Genomic DNA, 18,760 nt, shown 5'->3' on the forward strand with positions numbered 1-18,760 from the left:
AGGTGCTGCCCCCTGGCAATACACCCACCTCCCCCATCTCAGGGTCTCCCCACCCAGGGGAACCCCTAACCCTCTATCCCCACCTTGCCTCAGTCTGGGCTACTGCCAGTCATCACCAACCCTCTGCTCCCTGGGGCAGACTGCAGTGTAAAAGCCACTCATCAGAGGCAAGGGGGTTTGGAGCTGCTGCCTTCTTCTGCCTCCCAGTACCTCTGTGGGCCTAGGACCAGGCCCTGCAGCCTGGGGAGTTGCCAGCCTGGAGCTCCCTTGCTCCTCTGGCCTTTTCCCAGATCTGCTTCACTCCACTACCCTTTCTGCAGGCAGCCAAGCCCTGCTCTCTCCCAGTCAGAGGTGGAGAGGGCACACTTCTCCTGGGCCTTTGGGTCACAGCCTTTTTATATAGGCCAGCTGTGGCCTGATTGGGGCATGGCCCAGCTGCTTTAAGCCCTTCCGGGCAGGAGTGGGGGGACCACCCCGCCATAGGGTAACATGTCTAATTTGCAAAAATGTAAAAACCAAGGCCCTAGTCTTGTAAGCATTTGCACACAAGTAACTTCAGTCTGACTGCATTGAGTGAGCAATCCTGTTAACTTCAATGGGACTGCTGGCATGTGTACATTTATGCATATGTTTAGGTGTTTGCAGGATCAGAGGCCAAAGTTATGATAAAGCAGAGTGCAAATATATATATAGTCCAGATCCTTTAGGATAATGATAATTTTGCCATTTAAGTCTGTGGGAGTAGGATCATACCTTGAGTGAATAGAGGTTTGGGGGAAATTTGAGTCACAAGTCTTGAGTAACTGCATCTGACCAGAATTTGTAGTTTTTTAAACTAATATATAGTATTGGTTTAAACAGTGTTTATTTGATGATCTGGGAATCTATGGACTGACTAGGAAGCATGGTGCTGAAAAGAAAGATTTATTAACTGTTATGAACAGTTTCACAACATGTACCTGTGATATAAAGCTGTACTATATTTAGAATTGTTTACAAAAGACTAAGGAGCAGATAACCAAGTTGGTGTAAACTGTCATAGCAGCATTGCTGTTTTTCTTTTAAAAGCAGCGGAATTTGAGTGTTTTGTTACAGTATTTAGTGTTTGTTCTACCTCTTCATGCTGAGGTAGTTAATGTTAACACTTGTGTTTTTTCAGCTGTTAATGTTGCAAGTCTGTTATTACTGTGATTATAATTCATTACGTTTTTACGCCCCAGTCCTGCTAACCCTTAGGCATGTATTTTAATCATGTGAGTAGTTCCACTGGTGGAAATGGGACAGATTAGGTGCTTAAAGTTAAGCACATGCTTAACTGTTTGCAGGATCAGGACCTTAGTTTTGATTACTAATGGAAGTTATTCTGATATTAATCATGTTCTCTACTGTCTGATACAGAACTGTATGTATTAAACTATTCTTTTTTTAAGCAGGTGCAGATGTCCTCTATGAACACCATGTAACACAGATCTACCTCAGAGGGGGGAAATGGGAGGTCTGCAAGAAAACAGGATCCCCAGAACAGTTTGACATAGTTGTTCTCACAATACCTGTTCCACAGATTCTTCAACTTCAAGGTGACATTGTGAACAGTAAGTCTTCCTTCAATAAGTATTTAAACACAGAATAATAAATACTATGAACATAGAATAATAATTTATACTATGCTATAGCAAAGAACCTCTGAGTTTGTGACCAGTTCTCATTTGCAGAAAGGAGGAAATATTTTGTGGATGCTGTAAATCAAGTAGGTGTGCATTGTCCAATAAACATCAGATTATGTTTTATACAGGCAATCCAATAACTGAAATCCAATTTTCAGAAGAGAAAAACCGTTTTTTGGAAAAATGAGAATTCTGATCTGTAATTTTTATATTCATAGTAAAAACTGGGCCAGATCTGTAGTAACTAGAATTTTTTGTTTGGCCCAGGGAGAAGGGGAGATTATTAGATCCCAAAATATAAATAGTCCCTCAGCAGTCCCCCAAGTGGCTATTTACTGGCTTACTGCCTCCTTCAAGGCCTCTAGTTACAGGAGTAAATGAGCAGGTCTTCTAACTGTGAAGCTTGTTGGGGAGAGCAATAAATACAATTTTAGTAACATCTGAAGTTTCAGGAAAAATGTATGCTGTGATTAAACAACTGCAGATGGCCCATGTCAGCTGACTCAGGCTAGGACTATAGGGCTGTTTCATTTCAGGGCAGACATTCAGGCTCTGGGATCCTCCAAGCCCAAGTCAGCTGACACTGGCTAGCCACGGGTGTTTAATTGTAGTGTAGACATACCCTCAGAGACTTGAAATCACAACCAATGGTGGCCTAGTGATTGACCAGGACTAGCCACTGAGGGCGTATTGCCCAAATATTGTAAGTCCTCAGTTGACTCCCTGTTCACTATTGTATGCTGATCTTTAATGCACATAAATGACTAGGACCAGGCTACCTTAGAGACTGCCTCTCCTTTCACTGCCTACAGAACAGTGAATATCAGAGACATAATCTACCTGTCTCCAGGGTGAAACAGTAGGAGCAAAGGGTGCAGCTATTGTTAGGCTGTGGAATAGAGGAGGGCAGAAATTTTTGGCAAATAGTAAATTTCCCAAAGGAAAAAAAATGCATTTTTCAATGCACTGAAACCTTTTGCTGGTTTCACGTGTTGAATTCAATGAATAGCTTTGGCTCGAAAAAAAAACTGAAAACAAGAATATCAGAAATGTTGAAACGTATCATTTAAAAAACATGCATTTCTAAATGAGAGAAGTCAAATCAATTCAACATTTTCAAAACCCCAAAAACCTGTTTCAGTAAGTAAACAGAACAAAAAAAGTCAGTTTAGATTTGAAGCCAACAACTATTTTTTGGTTCAGCCACCAAACTGAAATAAATCAACTATTTGCTCAGCTCTACTATGGAATATCCTGTCAGAGAATATTAACATGAGCTCTAGTCTAACTGTTTTCATAGTCCTACATAAAGCTTATCCACAATAACAAAAGCTAATGAACAAAGAGGAGAGGAAGATAAGGAAAGAGTGAAGAACAAAATCTCAAGTATAAGCACCATGTCTAGGATAACAAAAGCAGAGTCCATATCTGATGACTGGAGGTAAAGGAAAAGATTTTCATTCCAGTCTAATTTCGAGTGCCACTCCTTTGCTATGGGACAAATAGTGCCATAGTGTCTATGGAAAAGTCTACTCACCATAGGAGCGTCCCTCATAGCCAGGTGGCATAGAAGCCTCTTCTTTGGTACCCCCGACCAACAGCCACTCCAATACTGTAACAGCGTGCCTCTTCCTTTGACTTGGCACTCCAGGCAGGTCACTTTTAATCCTACACCTTCTAGAGTAAACCAAGTCCAACACGCCAATAGTCTGGCTGCATTGAACCATAACTTTAGCACAACTTTGCGATTTGTGGGCCTTACAGCCCTTTGCTCCAGCAACTTCACACCATACCATAGGGTGTGTCATTAGGGAACTCAGGCCCACCCTCTACTCTGGGTTCCAACTCAGGGATCCTGTTTGAAGCAAATAAGGTCTGTTTGCTCAGACCCTCTGCTGTATCCCTGGTCTGCTTTTTACTAGTCCTATCATTTTAGTCTCTTCTTCAGATCCCCAAAAAGGGGAACCAAACTAGTCATGATGACCAAAAGGTCCAAGACCAGGCCTAGCTACCTTAAAGAGGCATTGATCTTAGCCAGGCCTTCCTTCACAAGCCTAACTCAAGAAGTGCATTCTCTCTGCCAGTCACATTTTACTGAGCTGAGCCTTTCCTCTTTATCTCCTCTCTCCAGGCTTGATGCCTTACACAGGTGTAATGGGGTGGGGCTGATTACGCTCACAGGCTCTCATTATTAACCCTTTTTGGTCAGTGTAAGGTCTGTGTACCCCATCTCGGTGCCCTTCTTTGCCGTTCATGACTTTATATACTTTCTCATAATTCCTCTTACCATACATGATTCCCTTTTACCATAATAAATAATGCCAATCTCTTTAACTCTCCTTATTTGGAAGAAATCACTTCCTATTGTCAACATACTTGTAATAATGTTTGTAGCCCACATGTAGACCTCTTGTTTTATTAAATACAGTTGTTTTGTTTGAATATTTAGGTTTGAATGTGATTTTTTTTAATACAAAGGTATACTGATAGTAGTTAAAACAACAACAAAAAACCTGGCTAAGACTAATCACTAACCTAGTCGTGGACTTTAGTTTACTGAGAAGAGTACAGTGATATTTTAATAATTTGGAGTGGATCAGTGAGAGGAAGAAGGACTTTGTCTATATAATAATATCACTATAGAGAAATACAATACAGTGACTCTTTGACTAAAGAGAAAGAAAAGGTGAGATATCAAAAATTTGGAGTAAATTGGTTGGGAGGCCAAAATTCCCAAGAGAGTGCTCTAAGTCATGGCATTTTCTGCGTAATTAAGAAGAAAGAGTAGTGGAAAGTGTGTGTGAAGATTGTCAGAGATCTGTAGTGGATGAACTGATATATGGCCAAAAACAGTTCTGCTGTCAAACTGCTGGCTGTATTTGGAAACAGTGTTCTCACAAGTCAAGTTATTTTTTTTTAACTAAAGGAATATCTCAGGTGGAGTGAAAAATAAGGGGAGCAGAAAGGGGGTGTAAGATAAACATGAACATCGCTAGTATATATTTGTCAGGACTGGGCATGCACTCCAATACTGGTTTAACATTGGGTTTGAAGAGTGCTGGGTGATGAACCAGGGTTTATGGGCATTAAGTAGCATATAAGTGATAACTGCCATCTACTGGTTATAGCTGAAATGGTTTTACAAAGTAAATTGAGTTGGTGTTCAATTTTACATAGATAGAATATCTGGTTAAAGAATATAAAAATAAAGAATCAAAGTCCATTTTCTGTACTAACACACAAGTCGTTTATGTAGACTTGTCCAACTGGATAGGACACTAGACTCATGTCTCTTAGTTGGATGAGTTGTAAATGTCTAATTCACAGTTTTTTGAGTACAAGTGAATGTGTGTTTGGGGTGGTTTCAACAATATGTTTAATGACCTCAGCATGACCTTGGTTTTCTCTCTTATCAGCAGAAGAAGACACTTTGTACTTGTCCTTGCAGCAATTAGTTGAGCCAAACCAATGTCAGGGCAGCTTTGGCTGCACCAAATCTGCCTGAGTAGCTGAAAAAAAGTAAAATCTAGCACCATCAACTGAAGCTGCCAGCTGGTTTGCTTTGCAATGCTTTTACAGCAGCAGAAATAAATGTACAGCTATAGGTGTCCTTGAGAGAGGCAGAAGTGAATGGAGGCCCACCTCACTCAAGGTTAGCAGTCTCTTTTGAGGCCACCTACTGGTTCACTGGCCATGACAGTTCAGTTGTGGTGGTATGTGTGGCAGCATTGTGCTGAATTACCCATTTTTCCCTGCACAACTGTGCGAATGAGGTGGGGTTTTTTGTTTTTGTTTTTTGAGATGGGATAGGATAGGGTAGCGAGAGACATTATTTTGTCTTTGTCATCAAAGTATAATATCTATTTGTTTAAAAAAGAGAAAAAAATCTGAAAAAACAAATATCAGCGCTCTTAAAGCATATCAGATAGACACCATAGGACACTGAAGATCCCTATTTATGTATAAAGCCAGGCACCTCAACCCTATTTTGAAAGGATTACCATCTCTAGGTTTGGAGAGTGATTCACTAACCAGGAACACAATTTTGTCAGGCCTTGATAAGGGGAATCTACTTTACCTTAGCAGACCATTTCACTTGCTCCTAAAGTATTGAGACTTCTGTCTGGCTGAGCTTCAGGTGGTTTTTTTGTTGTTCTTATCATTGGTCTCTAAAGCCAGGACTACATTAGGATGTCTTCTGGCACAGCAAGGTGTAGGGTATGACAAGGTGTGATCCCTGACTGACATAGCTGTGGTAGAAGAAGCCTACAGTACAGCTTCACCTGTACCTGCAAAGCTGTGCTTTTATGGGTATAGCTTGTTTCACTTGTGGGGGGTGGTTTTACTATACTGGAACAAAACAACTTTGCCAGAATAGCTGCGTCCATTGTAGGAGTGCTGTTCTGGTGTTCCACTGTCCTCCAATTCTAATGCACTCCTAGTGTCGACATGGCTTAATCCTCTGTATTTTTGCAGGATTAACTGTATCTGAGGGAACTCTGTAAGGGTTTTGTCTTCCCCTTTTCCTTGCTCCTTTTTAGAGCTCTGTGTTGACTTACAAGTTAAACTTGTTTCATTGCCAACTTAACCGACTTTTAAGCCAATAGGTAATTCCTCACTAATAGCTAATTTAAACCAACATTGCTCATTTCCTATCTCATGTATTCTCCTAGGACTTGTAACATTCATATTCTTCATTGTTCTACTGTTAATCTTTCTAGTGTTTTGTATACAGATGGGTGAAGAGAATATATAGGGATGCTGAATTTAAGGGAGATTTTCAAAGGCACAAATGAGAGGTAGGTTCTCAACTCCCATTGATTTACAATGGGAATTGGGCATCTAACAGCACTTTGTGCCTTTGACAATAAACCCCTTAATCAGTTGTGTGACTGAAGTTCCATTTGGACTTTAAGTTATGAGTGTATCTGGTGACTCCAAGGTTTTGTTGTATTTAAAACAGGACTAAAATCCCTATTTCACACTTCTCTGAACTTAGTCTCTGCATTTGGTACAATAGTTCTTAATAGTACAAATGAATTTTCCAGTATGTTTTGTTTTTTTCAACAATTGATATTTATTATTTCTAGTAATGTGGTGCCTAGCATCTCTGGTCCAGGATCAGTACCCCATTGTGCTAAGTGATGTACAAACAGACAAAAGACAGTCGCTGCCCCAAAGACATTGCAGTCTAAGTATCTGTTATTAGAACTGAGATTGCATGTTTTGCATGGAGTGGGGGCATGTGTGTGTCAGCAGAGGTTCTGGAAGAGATAACAGAGGAAGTGAAATCATAATTGTGAATTGCAAGAGAAGAGCTTAGGATGTATCTAGTGTGTTGCTGAGATATTTAGGGTTATGCTGGTGGTTTATGTACCCAAGTATTAACTAGTTTCAGTGAAGCTTTTTGTTTTACTGAATTGAAGTTGTATAATTGTGTAATGCGAGGCAGGATGTTTTGAAGAAAAGGAATGGTTTAGAACTAAGGCTTGCGATGCCCTTAGTTTAATTGCTCACATCTCAGGACTTTGATACACCACAAGTCAGAAACTGAAGCAAAGAGAAGGCTCAGTGGCATTGTAACATTGTTACCATGATAAATATAGAACTACTTAAAGAAGAAATGTCTGATAACTGCAATGAGAGAAGGGGAGGTGTCGCATTAAAGGGAGATAAGTCACCTGTCCTCAAATCCACAGAGAGCCCTAATCATGCTGTTAGCCCCCACATTCAGCAATACATTCCTTTGCCTTCTGATGTATCATCCATCTTTTGACAAACTCTTAATGAAATTAAAATATATATGGCTCTAGACTGACAGCCCAGCTGCTGGCCTTTCACTAGGTGCTGTGTTCTCCCTCTCTGCTGTCACTCTGGCCTAGAGGTCCTCAGTTAGGTCCTCCCTGCAGTGCTAGCAATGGTTTTCCTTTCTTGGCCAGGCTTTTGTTCTGAAAACCTTTGCTCACAAGCAGTGAGTCTCTAGCATTGCTGCAAGAATTCCTATCCATGCCAACTGTGTAAATTATGCTAGACCCAACTGTGTTTAAACATGTTTGTGTCTATCACCCTACTGAATGGCTTTTGATAAGATATTGTTTGTACAAACCTGTAGGTGAGGCTTGTGAAACGAAAGTGGTGCTAGAGACCTTGGAGGTTTAGATCGGTTAGTGTGTGCCAGTGTTTACATCAAAAGTTAAGAAGCTATTAAAGTGTTCATTGATCTTGAAGGCAGCAAATTGCTAATCAGATGTATCAGACAAGTCATTCCTTTCAGCACTAATCTGACTTGTTCCTTCTGTCTCTTTTAATATGGAAATTCTTTGTTCTTACTGTACTTTTTCCCCAGCTTAGAATAGCTAACTGCCTGAATATTGTACTTTAATTCCTTATTCCATATTGATTATGACTGAAAATCACTAAACATATAACATATCTTTTTAAAAACAGACTAACTGGAAAATTTGACCCAACATTTTCAGAGTTGTTTCTTTGAGGCTCCAACATCTGTGTTTAGGTACCTGAATAAAAGTGGCCAGATTTTATTCAACATGACTAACACCTGCTGCTCCCAGTAACTTCGTTAGGGTTTGTGGGTGCTCAGGACTTCTGTTAATCAGGCAGCCTTAATTTAAGTGCCTAAATATCAATTAAGAAACCTAACTTTAGGCTTGGAAATGTTGACTTTTTTCCTTAGAGATAATTTTAGAGTTTAATATGCAAGTTTGACAGATTAATAAAATCAGGCTTATCAATTAGAAAAGGGCCAGGGACTTCTCTTTTTTATGGGCTGACCCATTTGTTTATTTCCCCTCTCCCCCCAATGGAAGTGAGGTGTCTGTCAGTTGGCCAGTTTGAAGCTCTTTGTTTTAAAACAATGTACATTTTCTTACCAAATTTTCAGACTAAAACATTAGACTATACAACAGTGAGAGACCTTTGAAAAAAAAGTTGAAAACCTTTACCCAGGCAAATTAATCTGAAAAACTTGAAGCTTAACAAAGTGAACTAACAAACCACACTAAAGAGCTGTAAGACCTCTATTACACTGGGACATATTCTCTCTTTCTGGCCTCTGCACTCTCAGTTGATATTTAATAACAATTCCAGGGATAGACTAAAGTGAGAATTTAGACCCCTTTGTGTGCATTGGGGGGCGGGGGAATGCAAAGGAAGGAGATGGCCATAATTTAGCTGCTTCTTGGCTTCCATTCCAGAACTATTATTTGTGATGGTTGGTGTTATGGCTGGCTGCTCCAGAGTTGCTCCTCTTTTGGGGCCTGCTTCAAAGGTCATTCTAGACAATTGGCACGATTTCCATTTAGCTGTGACCTTTGGGTGAGGCATTTTGTCATCTTTTCTTCCTTGAAGAGTCCAAAAGGAGAGGGTATGGAAGGGTATGTAACTGAACTTCTATACTTGTTTTGTTGTAGTAGCTGAGGAAAAAGAAATCATCAAAACTAATGGATCCCATAAGATGTTGATCTCTATTACATTTTTAATAGTGTGAATGGAAAAGCAGTTCTTATGTAACCAATTATACTGATTTCTCTTGAAATTATCCTTCAGTGTCTTTGCTTTAGCTAGTATTCACAAATAAATTCTATGAAAACAGTGTTTCCTTTCAGCTAGAGTGGAGTTACCAAAAAAGTGAATAAAAATAGGCTCATATTTTTCTCATTGAAAAGCCTTTGGCAGTTGAAGGGTTAGAAGCTTTCTGAACCTGGAAGTATTCTGAATTCAGTACCGGAATTGTCTTGTGGCACATTAGGAAATTCTGTTTAGTTTGTTGCAACATCTTTAAAAGAACAGTAGGTGGCAGTGGTTAAATAATCTTTGTGACAGCTAAATCTGTAGGCCTAAACAATTTCAAGGAGGTTTGTGCATAGATTTTAACTGTAGCCTGTGGTTGTATTTGGGCTTTGTATATTTCATTAGCAATTCCTGAAATTCTGCAGAATAGCATAAGGAAAATAATTGGCACCTTTCTGATTTTACAAGGTCTCTCATAAGTGCAGAAAAATAAAAAATAAAAATCAACAGGAATTGTAAATTAAAGGATTCAACTCTACAAAACATACATTGTGTAATAAATATTTTAGAGATGCTTAGCATCTCGAATCTCTATTGAAATCAATATTTTTTGAAGAATTATAGGTATGAGTATACATTTGTGAGTGGGATTATCAAGCAACTACTCTTATTTTTTGTATTTATAAAGTTGATAGATAAGCTTTTGCCTTTCAAGTCTGTTTTAGAGAATAAGCAATTTTTACATTGTAAATCTGAAACATTTAGTAAATGATTAATGCAACAAATTTGGGTAAGTTTCATTTGTTAAAATATTAAAGGAGGCTTTTTGCTAATTGAGTAATCTATTAATAGAATTTTTTAATTTTTATTTCCCTTTACATATTGATTTTTCACGTGCTATATGAATATAATTAGTATAATTCAGCAAGGAGACGTGGCAATATAAATCATAAGAGCAAAGGTCATGTCTTTTCACCAGTCCCGAAGTCTTTGTCTAACATTATTGCATATATTTTTATAGAAAGATAGAATGTTTATATTTGATCATATTCCAGGAAGGCACAGCAGGGCTTGTCTAAACTTAAATTAAGAATCAGGTTCACTCACATTACATAACATGACTGAAACGTGTACTGTAGGCAGGGACAATACTGTAGTTTCAGCTGGTTGTCAAGCGCTGAGTGTTATGATATAATACCATATGACTTATTGTTTGTGCTTTTTTAAAACTACATGCAAACATTTAAAGCTTATTAGCTTTAATGTGACAAATTGTTGATATCAATATGACATTTTCAAAACATGAAGTGTAAATGAATGTTTCATAGATGCATTCTAATAATAAATGTTTGATGTTTTGAGAATAAACCACTTGAACTGATGTCACCAGAACCACTCGTAGACTGTAATAGGGGAGACAAACATTCAGAGAGGGCCAAATTCTAATAAGTGTGGTTGGTAGGCCAGGGTATAAATATAGATATCTCTCAATTCAGAGCAAGACCCCTAGTGATGTCAAAGGGAGTTTTGCACGAAGATCAGGATTAACAGTATGTGGCTCTTGGTAATAATTAAAAGATTAGTTATATTCTTTATTATTTGCTGAGTACCTAATTGTCATGTTCAGCATTGCTCAGTGGGATAATAGGTGTTTCCTTTAGGAACACTGGTATTTCTGCCCTTTGTTTCTTTTATGTCCCATCCTTCTTTCTCTGTTTCTCTCCCCATCCTTGTCTTTGTGTTTCACCTTTGTTCTTCCCTCTGCATTTCCTTTGCTGTAGCAACTCCTAATTTCCACCCTCTTCTATTTGCTAAGATGATCAGCAGTGAAGTACTTAATGCTGATATTGAGATGAACTTTAAAACTGACATGCAGATTAGGTTAATAGGGGGCAATGGAGTTCATAACTCAGAGTCATTGTTTCAGGCTCTCTGGGAGGGGTTTACCTTTGTTTCACATTTGGTTTTCTTAACCACCATGAGAGCTAGAAAGTTACTGCTTGTTGTTGTTTAATAACTTAAATTCTGAACATTTGGAACATAATGATACAGGACACATACATACAACAAGTAGGATATATTTGGCTGGCAGACTGTGTTTGACCCTTCTGGATTTTTTTTTTTTTATGTCTGCTTACCTAGTATGCTTATTTTGGACCTGTTCCTATAGCTATTAATTAAGCATGTGAGAAGTCCTGTCCAAGTCATATGAGTAGCCACATTTGACTTCAGTGGGACTTTTCATATGAGTAAGGGCTAGAGGATCAAGCCAGCTGTGTGACTGTATGTGTATACAAAATATCAGGAGAATAAAATAGGATACGTGCAGGAAATTGGATCCAGTTTGTATTTGGACCTAATTCCAAATACTGCCTACCCTTGTTGGCTGAAAAACAGAGTCCCGGTCTTGATAGTTCTCAGGGTTTTTAGTCAGACTGAAACATTACAAGTAAAACACAAAGCTGGAAAATATAATAGTGTCTCACATGTACATATTTGGCCATATGGAGAAGTACAAGACTAGAGACTTATTTGTGGGGGTTTCAAAGGGATCGATTCTCTCTCTGGTTCTTTTCAGCATCTACATGCAACCACTAGCTGAACTGGTCAAGCAAGATGGATTCAAGTGCCACACAGAGCTCTACCTGTCCTTCATTACCTACAGACCACACCACTCCCACCCAGATGACACCTATCCTGTGTTATCTACACTGGCCTCCCGTACAATTTTTTGAACTAAGTTCAAGATAGTCATTATCTTCAAAGCACTCTGGGACCTGGGTCCAGGATACCCAAAAGACCATCTAAAGCGCCAGGACAAAGACCGTGGTTAACAACTAAGCTCCTTTAGCATGAAGGAACTCTCAATGATAGGAGTGAAGTTCATCAGTGCAGGAGACAGAACTTTCTCCAGGTGTGGTCTGAGACTGTGGAATGAACTCCCCCAGGAACTATAGACCAGAACAAACCTCACCACTTGCCACCCCAAGTGCAAGGCACATTTCTTTCACGTTGCCTTTTCTAACAGAAATACACAACAATATATTTATTTAATAATAATAAATAATAAACTACCAAAACAAGTCCACACAGATTTTTGTACCAGTTTAACTAAATCAATTTAAAAATCACATCTGGCATTAATATTTTCTGGTTTCCGGTACAACTTTTCTGTTTCGGCAAGCACATCTTGCTTGGGGTCATTTTGGCAACCCAGAATTGCTGAAGCATAGACATGCTCCAGCTACACACTCTACATTAAGTGCTGTGAAGGTTGGTGTAACAGAGTTTCTCCATGACCTGGGGATGCCCTCGATGCAGGATAACTCCCAGCTAGCCAGATCCATCTGATTTAAAGCCCCTTTGTGCTGTTGGAGTAGCAAAGAGGGGCCCTGTCGGAACAGAGAATTGTATTCAGGCCTGCTAAGCTTGGGTCCCATTTTTTCAGGTGATGTAGATGATGATTTATTGGCAGACAGTATCTGTATTCAAATACAGTATTTAAACATAGAAATATTAGCCTCAGTAGAGCAAAGCATACCAAACAAATGCTTTCAATTTTGCTCATCTCGCTACTAAACAGATACATTTCCATTATCCTAGCAGTCTGTTCCCCCTTTCCCTTCCAAAAGCAAACAATCTTTTTCTATACATCAGGTTTTGATTGTTGGAGATGGGCCTTAGAGAGGCTTAACATTGGATTTAACATATGTACCTTCCCAAAAAACGTAAAGAAGCTGAATAATTCTGAAATTCGCTCCCTCTTGGGACAAATGTTTAGTGAGCATGCTTTCCATATAGCCTGGAAGGCTTGGAAGCAGTGATGGGTATTTGTTTTACAGTAACTTCTAGATCATGGTGCTATACTTGACCTTTCAGCCTCTGGATGCAGAAATACCTTAATGTCTGATCTCAGAAATACCAATAATCTACATTTTAGCCTCCTTCCTACACCCCGTCCCCTATTGATAAAATTTGTCTTTACTAATTTTATATTATAAATTTTTGCTGAAGAATTGTAAAACTTCCTTGAAAAAGATGTTTTTCCCCATACAACTTAAGTATGCGCAGTTGACCATAGGATGAGTTGTGGGATTTTTTTTTATTTTTTTTTTTTTTTACATTTAGGCTGAAATAAAATGTAAGCTTAACTACATTCCTATGGTGAAATCACATTAATTCTATTGCTTTTAAAAGGACACATTTGAAACTTGCTTTAAAATTCTGATCCAGATTCACAAATTATTAACACTGATCAATTACTTTTAAAGATTTTACCAGCAATATCAGACAAGGGTCAAAAATTTAATTTTATATGGCATGTATATGTTAAACTGGACCTTTAACTCAAACAGTTCTTGGTTAACTATACACGCTGCTGTAACTGAAGTTTCTTTGTAAAGCTCATCTTCCATCACTATCCACTTCCCGAGAATAATTGTGTAAACTAAGGAATGGAATTTGGGGTAAACATTTGCTTTAGATCTACAGTGAAATCCTGGCTCTATTGATGTCAATACTGAGTGAAACTCCCATTGACTTCAGTAGGATCTGGGTTTCACTCAGTATCATAACTTCCAAGAGTATGTGAGATGTTAATCTTATTAAAATACAGGAATAACTCTCTCATAAAGAATGGGTCTGAGGATATGCTCTGCAACACCTGTTCCAGTGCTACCAGATGGTATGGTGATATGTTGGCACATAAGAAATTACATAGCTAGATAGACACTAAGGTTAAAACAGGAAGCTAGAGACCTTCAGTATTTGCAAACGTGCTGCACTATCCATGGCTTTTTATATTAAAATGTTTAAAATTAATAAAGATAACGGAAAGCAAATTTGACATGAGTTTGCAAGGGGATATGGCACCATAAAATGTCACTGCAATTTACAGAGATGTCCTATCCCAGAGCAAGGTGGTCATACAGGAGTTGGGATGCACCGGGCTTATTGTTTTTTTTGGATGCTTCATTATAAGAAGAAGAGTGACACCCTTGGTTACAATTATTAATATTTTACAAATGAGTTGACTCTGCCTCAATAACTTGCATGTTGATTAGGAGAACTTTAGCTCTTAGCAGCTAGAAGACATACCTATAATTATTGTAAAGATGCCAGAGTGAGGTTTGGTTTAATGTAGAAGAAGCTAAATTACTTGTTCATATTTTTGAACATTGTTTTATTCCTAACTTTTAACAAACTTATACTCTGAATGAGAACTAAAACCAAATTGGTAAAGATTAACAAACAGGAAGATATTCAAAGAACAGAATTAAATGATCAGAAGAATTGATATTTAAGGAAAGACTTTAAAAACAGAAGTATTGAAAGGTATAAGCATCAATGACCTGATCCTGTTCTGACTGAAATGAATGGCCGAATTCCCATCGAAATCAACAGGTCACGCAGAAGAAAATAAGTTATTTGATTGCTACTAGGAGTAAGGGATTCACCGGAGGTAGGACAAGAACTAATTGGCTTAATCCACAGCAAGGGAGATTTTAAATTAGATATTAGGAAAACCTTCTAACCATAAGGATAGTTACGCTCTGGAATAGGGTTCCAAGGGAGATTGTGGGATTCTTATCATTGGAGAGTATTAAGAACAGGCTAGACAATGATGGGGTCCTAAGGATTTTTACCCCTTTATTCTGTTGAACCGCAGTTTTTTCTTGACTCTCCCTTTTGAAATTGATCACAGCACTCTTCCTTTTGGTCACATATTCCTTTTTCATAGAAGGTAGCTTGGGAGGAGCAGAAGTGTGCCGTAAGATTCATAAAACGGAAACATAGTAAACTGATACTACGCAGACCATCTGTTTTGTGTGGAAGCCATGTTGTAGCAAACTACAGAGAGCATGGCTGAGAAAACTCATTTGCAAGCTCCACAATTTATGGCTATCTTGTTGGGGATGATGAATAGCACTCAGCTCTTGTACATGTGCCTGCACATGTTACAGCATGCTAGGACATTGGAAACTATGTAACAAGTATTTCCAGGCAATTTACCCAGGCCACATATCAAAACCATTTTAAAATTACTCCCAAGTCCTCTCTCAGGTTAAATATATATCACTAAGGTGCACATGGCTACAAACTACAAGATACGTGGTATTTTGGGTTTTTCTCTCATTTACCCCCATGTGTCAGCAGATCAAAAGTGGTGGTGGTTTGCTTTTGAGGGTCATTGGGATGATACCAATATTTTGTTGTAATTTGGTGTGGCATCATGCCATGCCATGCCATGCATCAGATATTGATTTCTGAGGCTGAGTTGTAGCAGATGCCTATGCTTTTCTTTACTGTGTGCAGCATACATCCATGGAAGCATGTGGAGTTTTTAAAGCAGGTAAGCAGGCTGCTGATCATCATTTCATGAGGCCAGGTTTCTACTGCTTATGATTTCATTTTATGTACAGCAGAGCCTTAGAGTTACAAACACCAAAGTTACGAACTGACCAGTCAACCACACACCTCATTTGGAACAGGAAGTACACAGTCAGGCTGCAGAAATGACAAAAAATATAAGAAATAAAAGAGCCAGTATAGTACAATCTCAAACATAAGCTATTAAAAAAAAGGTTGTTTTTTTTTAAAAAGTGACAAGCTAAAGAAACTGTTTCTGTACTTGTTTCATTTAAATTAAGATGGTTAAAAGCAGCATTTTTCTTCTGCATAGTAAAGTTTCAAAGCTGTATTAAGTTAATGACTGTTCAGTTGTAAACTTTTGAAAGAACAACCATAATGTTTTGTTCAGAGTTATGAACAACCCCCATTCCTGAGGTGTTCGGAACTCTGAAGTTCTATTGTAGTGAGCAGCTACCACATGTACCCTCAGGAAGAACATACCAAAGAGTAACTTTGTCTTTTGAGCAACAAAATTTGTTACAGCGTATTGACAGGAGGTGATGTTTGTTTCCATTCTGCCTGGTTCCTCTCATATGCTCATCTATTGGCAGGTCAGCAGCAAAGTACAAGTTTTAAGAATTCCTATGTCTGTAATGCTCTGACACCTCCCAGACCTTTTCAGTGCAGTGTTTGTGGCTCTCCTGAGTCCAAGTATAGAGGGACACTGAGAACCAGATTTTCAGTTTAGGCACACAATTAAATGCCCAAAGTGTGTGTAAAGTTTCAGGCCTAATTTGCACACACTGTTATTCAAATTGCCTATGAAAACTGGATAATTTTGTACACAGATGGCTACTTGAGTGTGATTACCTGAATAATATGCACAGTGATGTGTATAAACAGTTGCATACCTAATCTCTTTGGAAAAATCTGGCTGGAGAGAGGTCACCGAAAGAGAGAGGCGTTACAAAATGAAGAATAAATGCAAGGGTGATAGGAGAGAGATCCCCAATATGTGATATTGTTGAGGCAATATGAAATCATTCACTAACTTCATGAATTAAGTCTATTTTTTCTTCTTAAAATAGATCTCTCAATCTGTGCTTTCTGTTAATGGCCATATTTTACCTTGGACATATAGATATTTGAGATGGGGGCACACAACAGTGAATTCTCTGCTGGTATACTCACTTCACATTGCTGTTTACATCTGTGGGTTAATTCTAGAGTGCTATTGAACTGTGGGGTTACGGATCTTGGGAACCCACACTACAAGAAGTACTGCTCATTGGGATCATCATTGGACACAACTTTTTGCATGCTATCAGTTAAAGAATAAAGAAATACTCTGGGGAAAGGATTTTTGGTTTTATCTGTCTTTTATGTTAACAGTAAGTGGTGTCATCTGAGCATAGTGCTGGGAGCAAGAAACTCCTGAGTTGTAATTGTGGTTCTCACATAATCTTCTGTGGCTTTAGGGAAGGCACTTAACCTTTCTGCCTCAACTTCTCAGTTGCTAAAAATGGGGATCATACCTACAACACAGGTATGCTATGAGAATAAATTGGGTAGGACTTGATTATGAATAGACTAAAATTTCTGATTCTAATACTCTTCACATCTCAGAATCATGTCCACCTCTCCTTTTGTACAGTGCTAGGTAACTGAGAAATATTAAGTAGTATACTATGACTGTGAAGAATACCTAACTCTGATATAGTGCTTTCCATCACTAGATCTCAAAAGTACTTCACAATGTTAAATATATTTGTACTTACAAAATCTGTGAGGCTATATATAATTTGTTTTATTTTGGTCTTATAATGTGAACTGAAGTACTACAGTAATACACCCTTTATATTGCCTATAATACACAGTGAACCAGTTCATCATTCTAATGCAGTCTTGCTGGCTCCTCAGCTTCTGTCACCGACACCAACTAACTCACTTTCTTAATATAACTTTACCTTTGCTGCAGTAGCTGTGCTGTTCAAACAATGCATGACAAAATTAGATTGTATTGTATAAGGGCTTTGATTTATGGGGGAAAAAGTGACTTTTTTTAACTGATCTTTAAACTTGCAGAGGCAGATCTAACAGAAGGTAGAGTTGTGAAATACAAGGAATTGTAGGGGTGATATATAGGTATATAGCCTGCACACACACAAAAATCCGCCCAAGGCCAGAGAAATCTCCAGTGTTTGCTCAGAGAAGAGATCACCACATCCTTAGTACTGGAAATTACGCATCCTTATTGAAAGAATTACTGGCACTTCTCAGCTGGTGCATTCCAGACCACCAAATAAAGTCATGACAGAGAACTGAGACATTTTAGCTTTCTTTTACATCCTCCACATTTGTCTCTTTCCCTCGTTATCAAAGCATTTTTTTAAAGTAGAAAATAAGTAAAGAAAATATGGTTTCATTTAAAGGAAAGCTGATTTGTTACTCAACTGGCATTAAAGTGACGACTATTGTCACATGTCAGCAGCATGTTTTACAAACTATTTACAAGACTATTTTATAAAAAAGTTTAGTAGTAATTCTGAGGAAGATTATGCTCCGCATCAGTAAAATTTTTAATTTAAATGTAAAGTTGTGGAATTTCTCCATCCAAGTTAAATGAAATTGGTATTAACTCACATGGGTTGTTTTTAGTATACAAAGGACTCAACATCTGGTATACAGTGCCAAGGAATAGGCACCTCATAAGCCCTTAAAAGGGCCAGCCAATTTAAAAAAAAAAAAAAAAAGAAGGACCAATCCCAAATGAGCAATTTACACCAATTCACCACTGTTAAATTCAGGAAGTTGGAGAGGAAAATGGTTTGTATAATAAATGTTAGCATGACGTGCTGTGCGGTTACTCTGGACATTGCTAGAGAAATTATTTTATTATTTAGCAATATAAACCATTTTTTCCCCACAACTCAGTCTACTCATGCATTTAGATTATCATTCCCTTCATGCCTCTCAGTATATTCTCTCATGAAATATACCAAGAATGGGAGGGGCAAGCGTTTCTTCTAGCAGCATAAAGCTTTATTTAAAACTTTTCACAATAAAATGTCTGTAATTTATAAACAGGTGCTGACTTGTGTACCTACGCTTCCACACATACAAACCACTTGTCTGTAGCGGTCTACGCGGGCCTAATGTTAAAGGCCCATCCCAAATTTGAGCTGGGCACATCCGACCTGAACCCAGGTCTTTTT

General features: G+C 38.3%; 1 protein-coding gene across 2 annotated transcripts in view; it reads left to right on the forward strand.

Annotated features, from left to right (window-relative positions):
- RNLS (renalase, FAD dependent amine oxidase) overlaps positions 1 to 18,760 on the forward strand; it is a 138,465-nt gene that overhangs the window by 5,403 nt on the left and 114,302 nt on the right. Inside the window, exon 4 of one of the 2 annotated variants that reach the window (XM_039547525.1) lies at positions 1,431 to 1,592. In XM_039547525.1, the coding sequence (XP_039403459.1) occupies positions 1,431 to 1,592 (162 nt within the window). The remainder of the gene's footprint in view (positions 1 to 1,430; positions 1,593 to 18,760) is intronic. The other variant, XM_039547526.1, reaches the window with a different exon arrangement.

The sequence above is a fragment of the Mauremys reevesii genome, linkage group 7 (assembly GCF_016161935.1).
Source record: "Mauremys reevesii isolate NIE-2019 linkage group 7, ASM1616193v1, whole genome shotgun sequence".
Lineage (NCBI taxonomy): Eukaryota > Metazoa > Chordata > Testudines > Geoemydidae > Mauremys > Mauremys reevesii.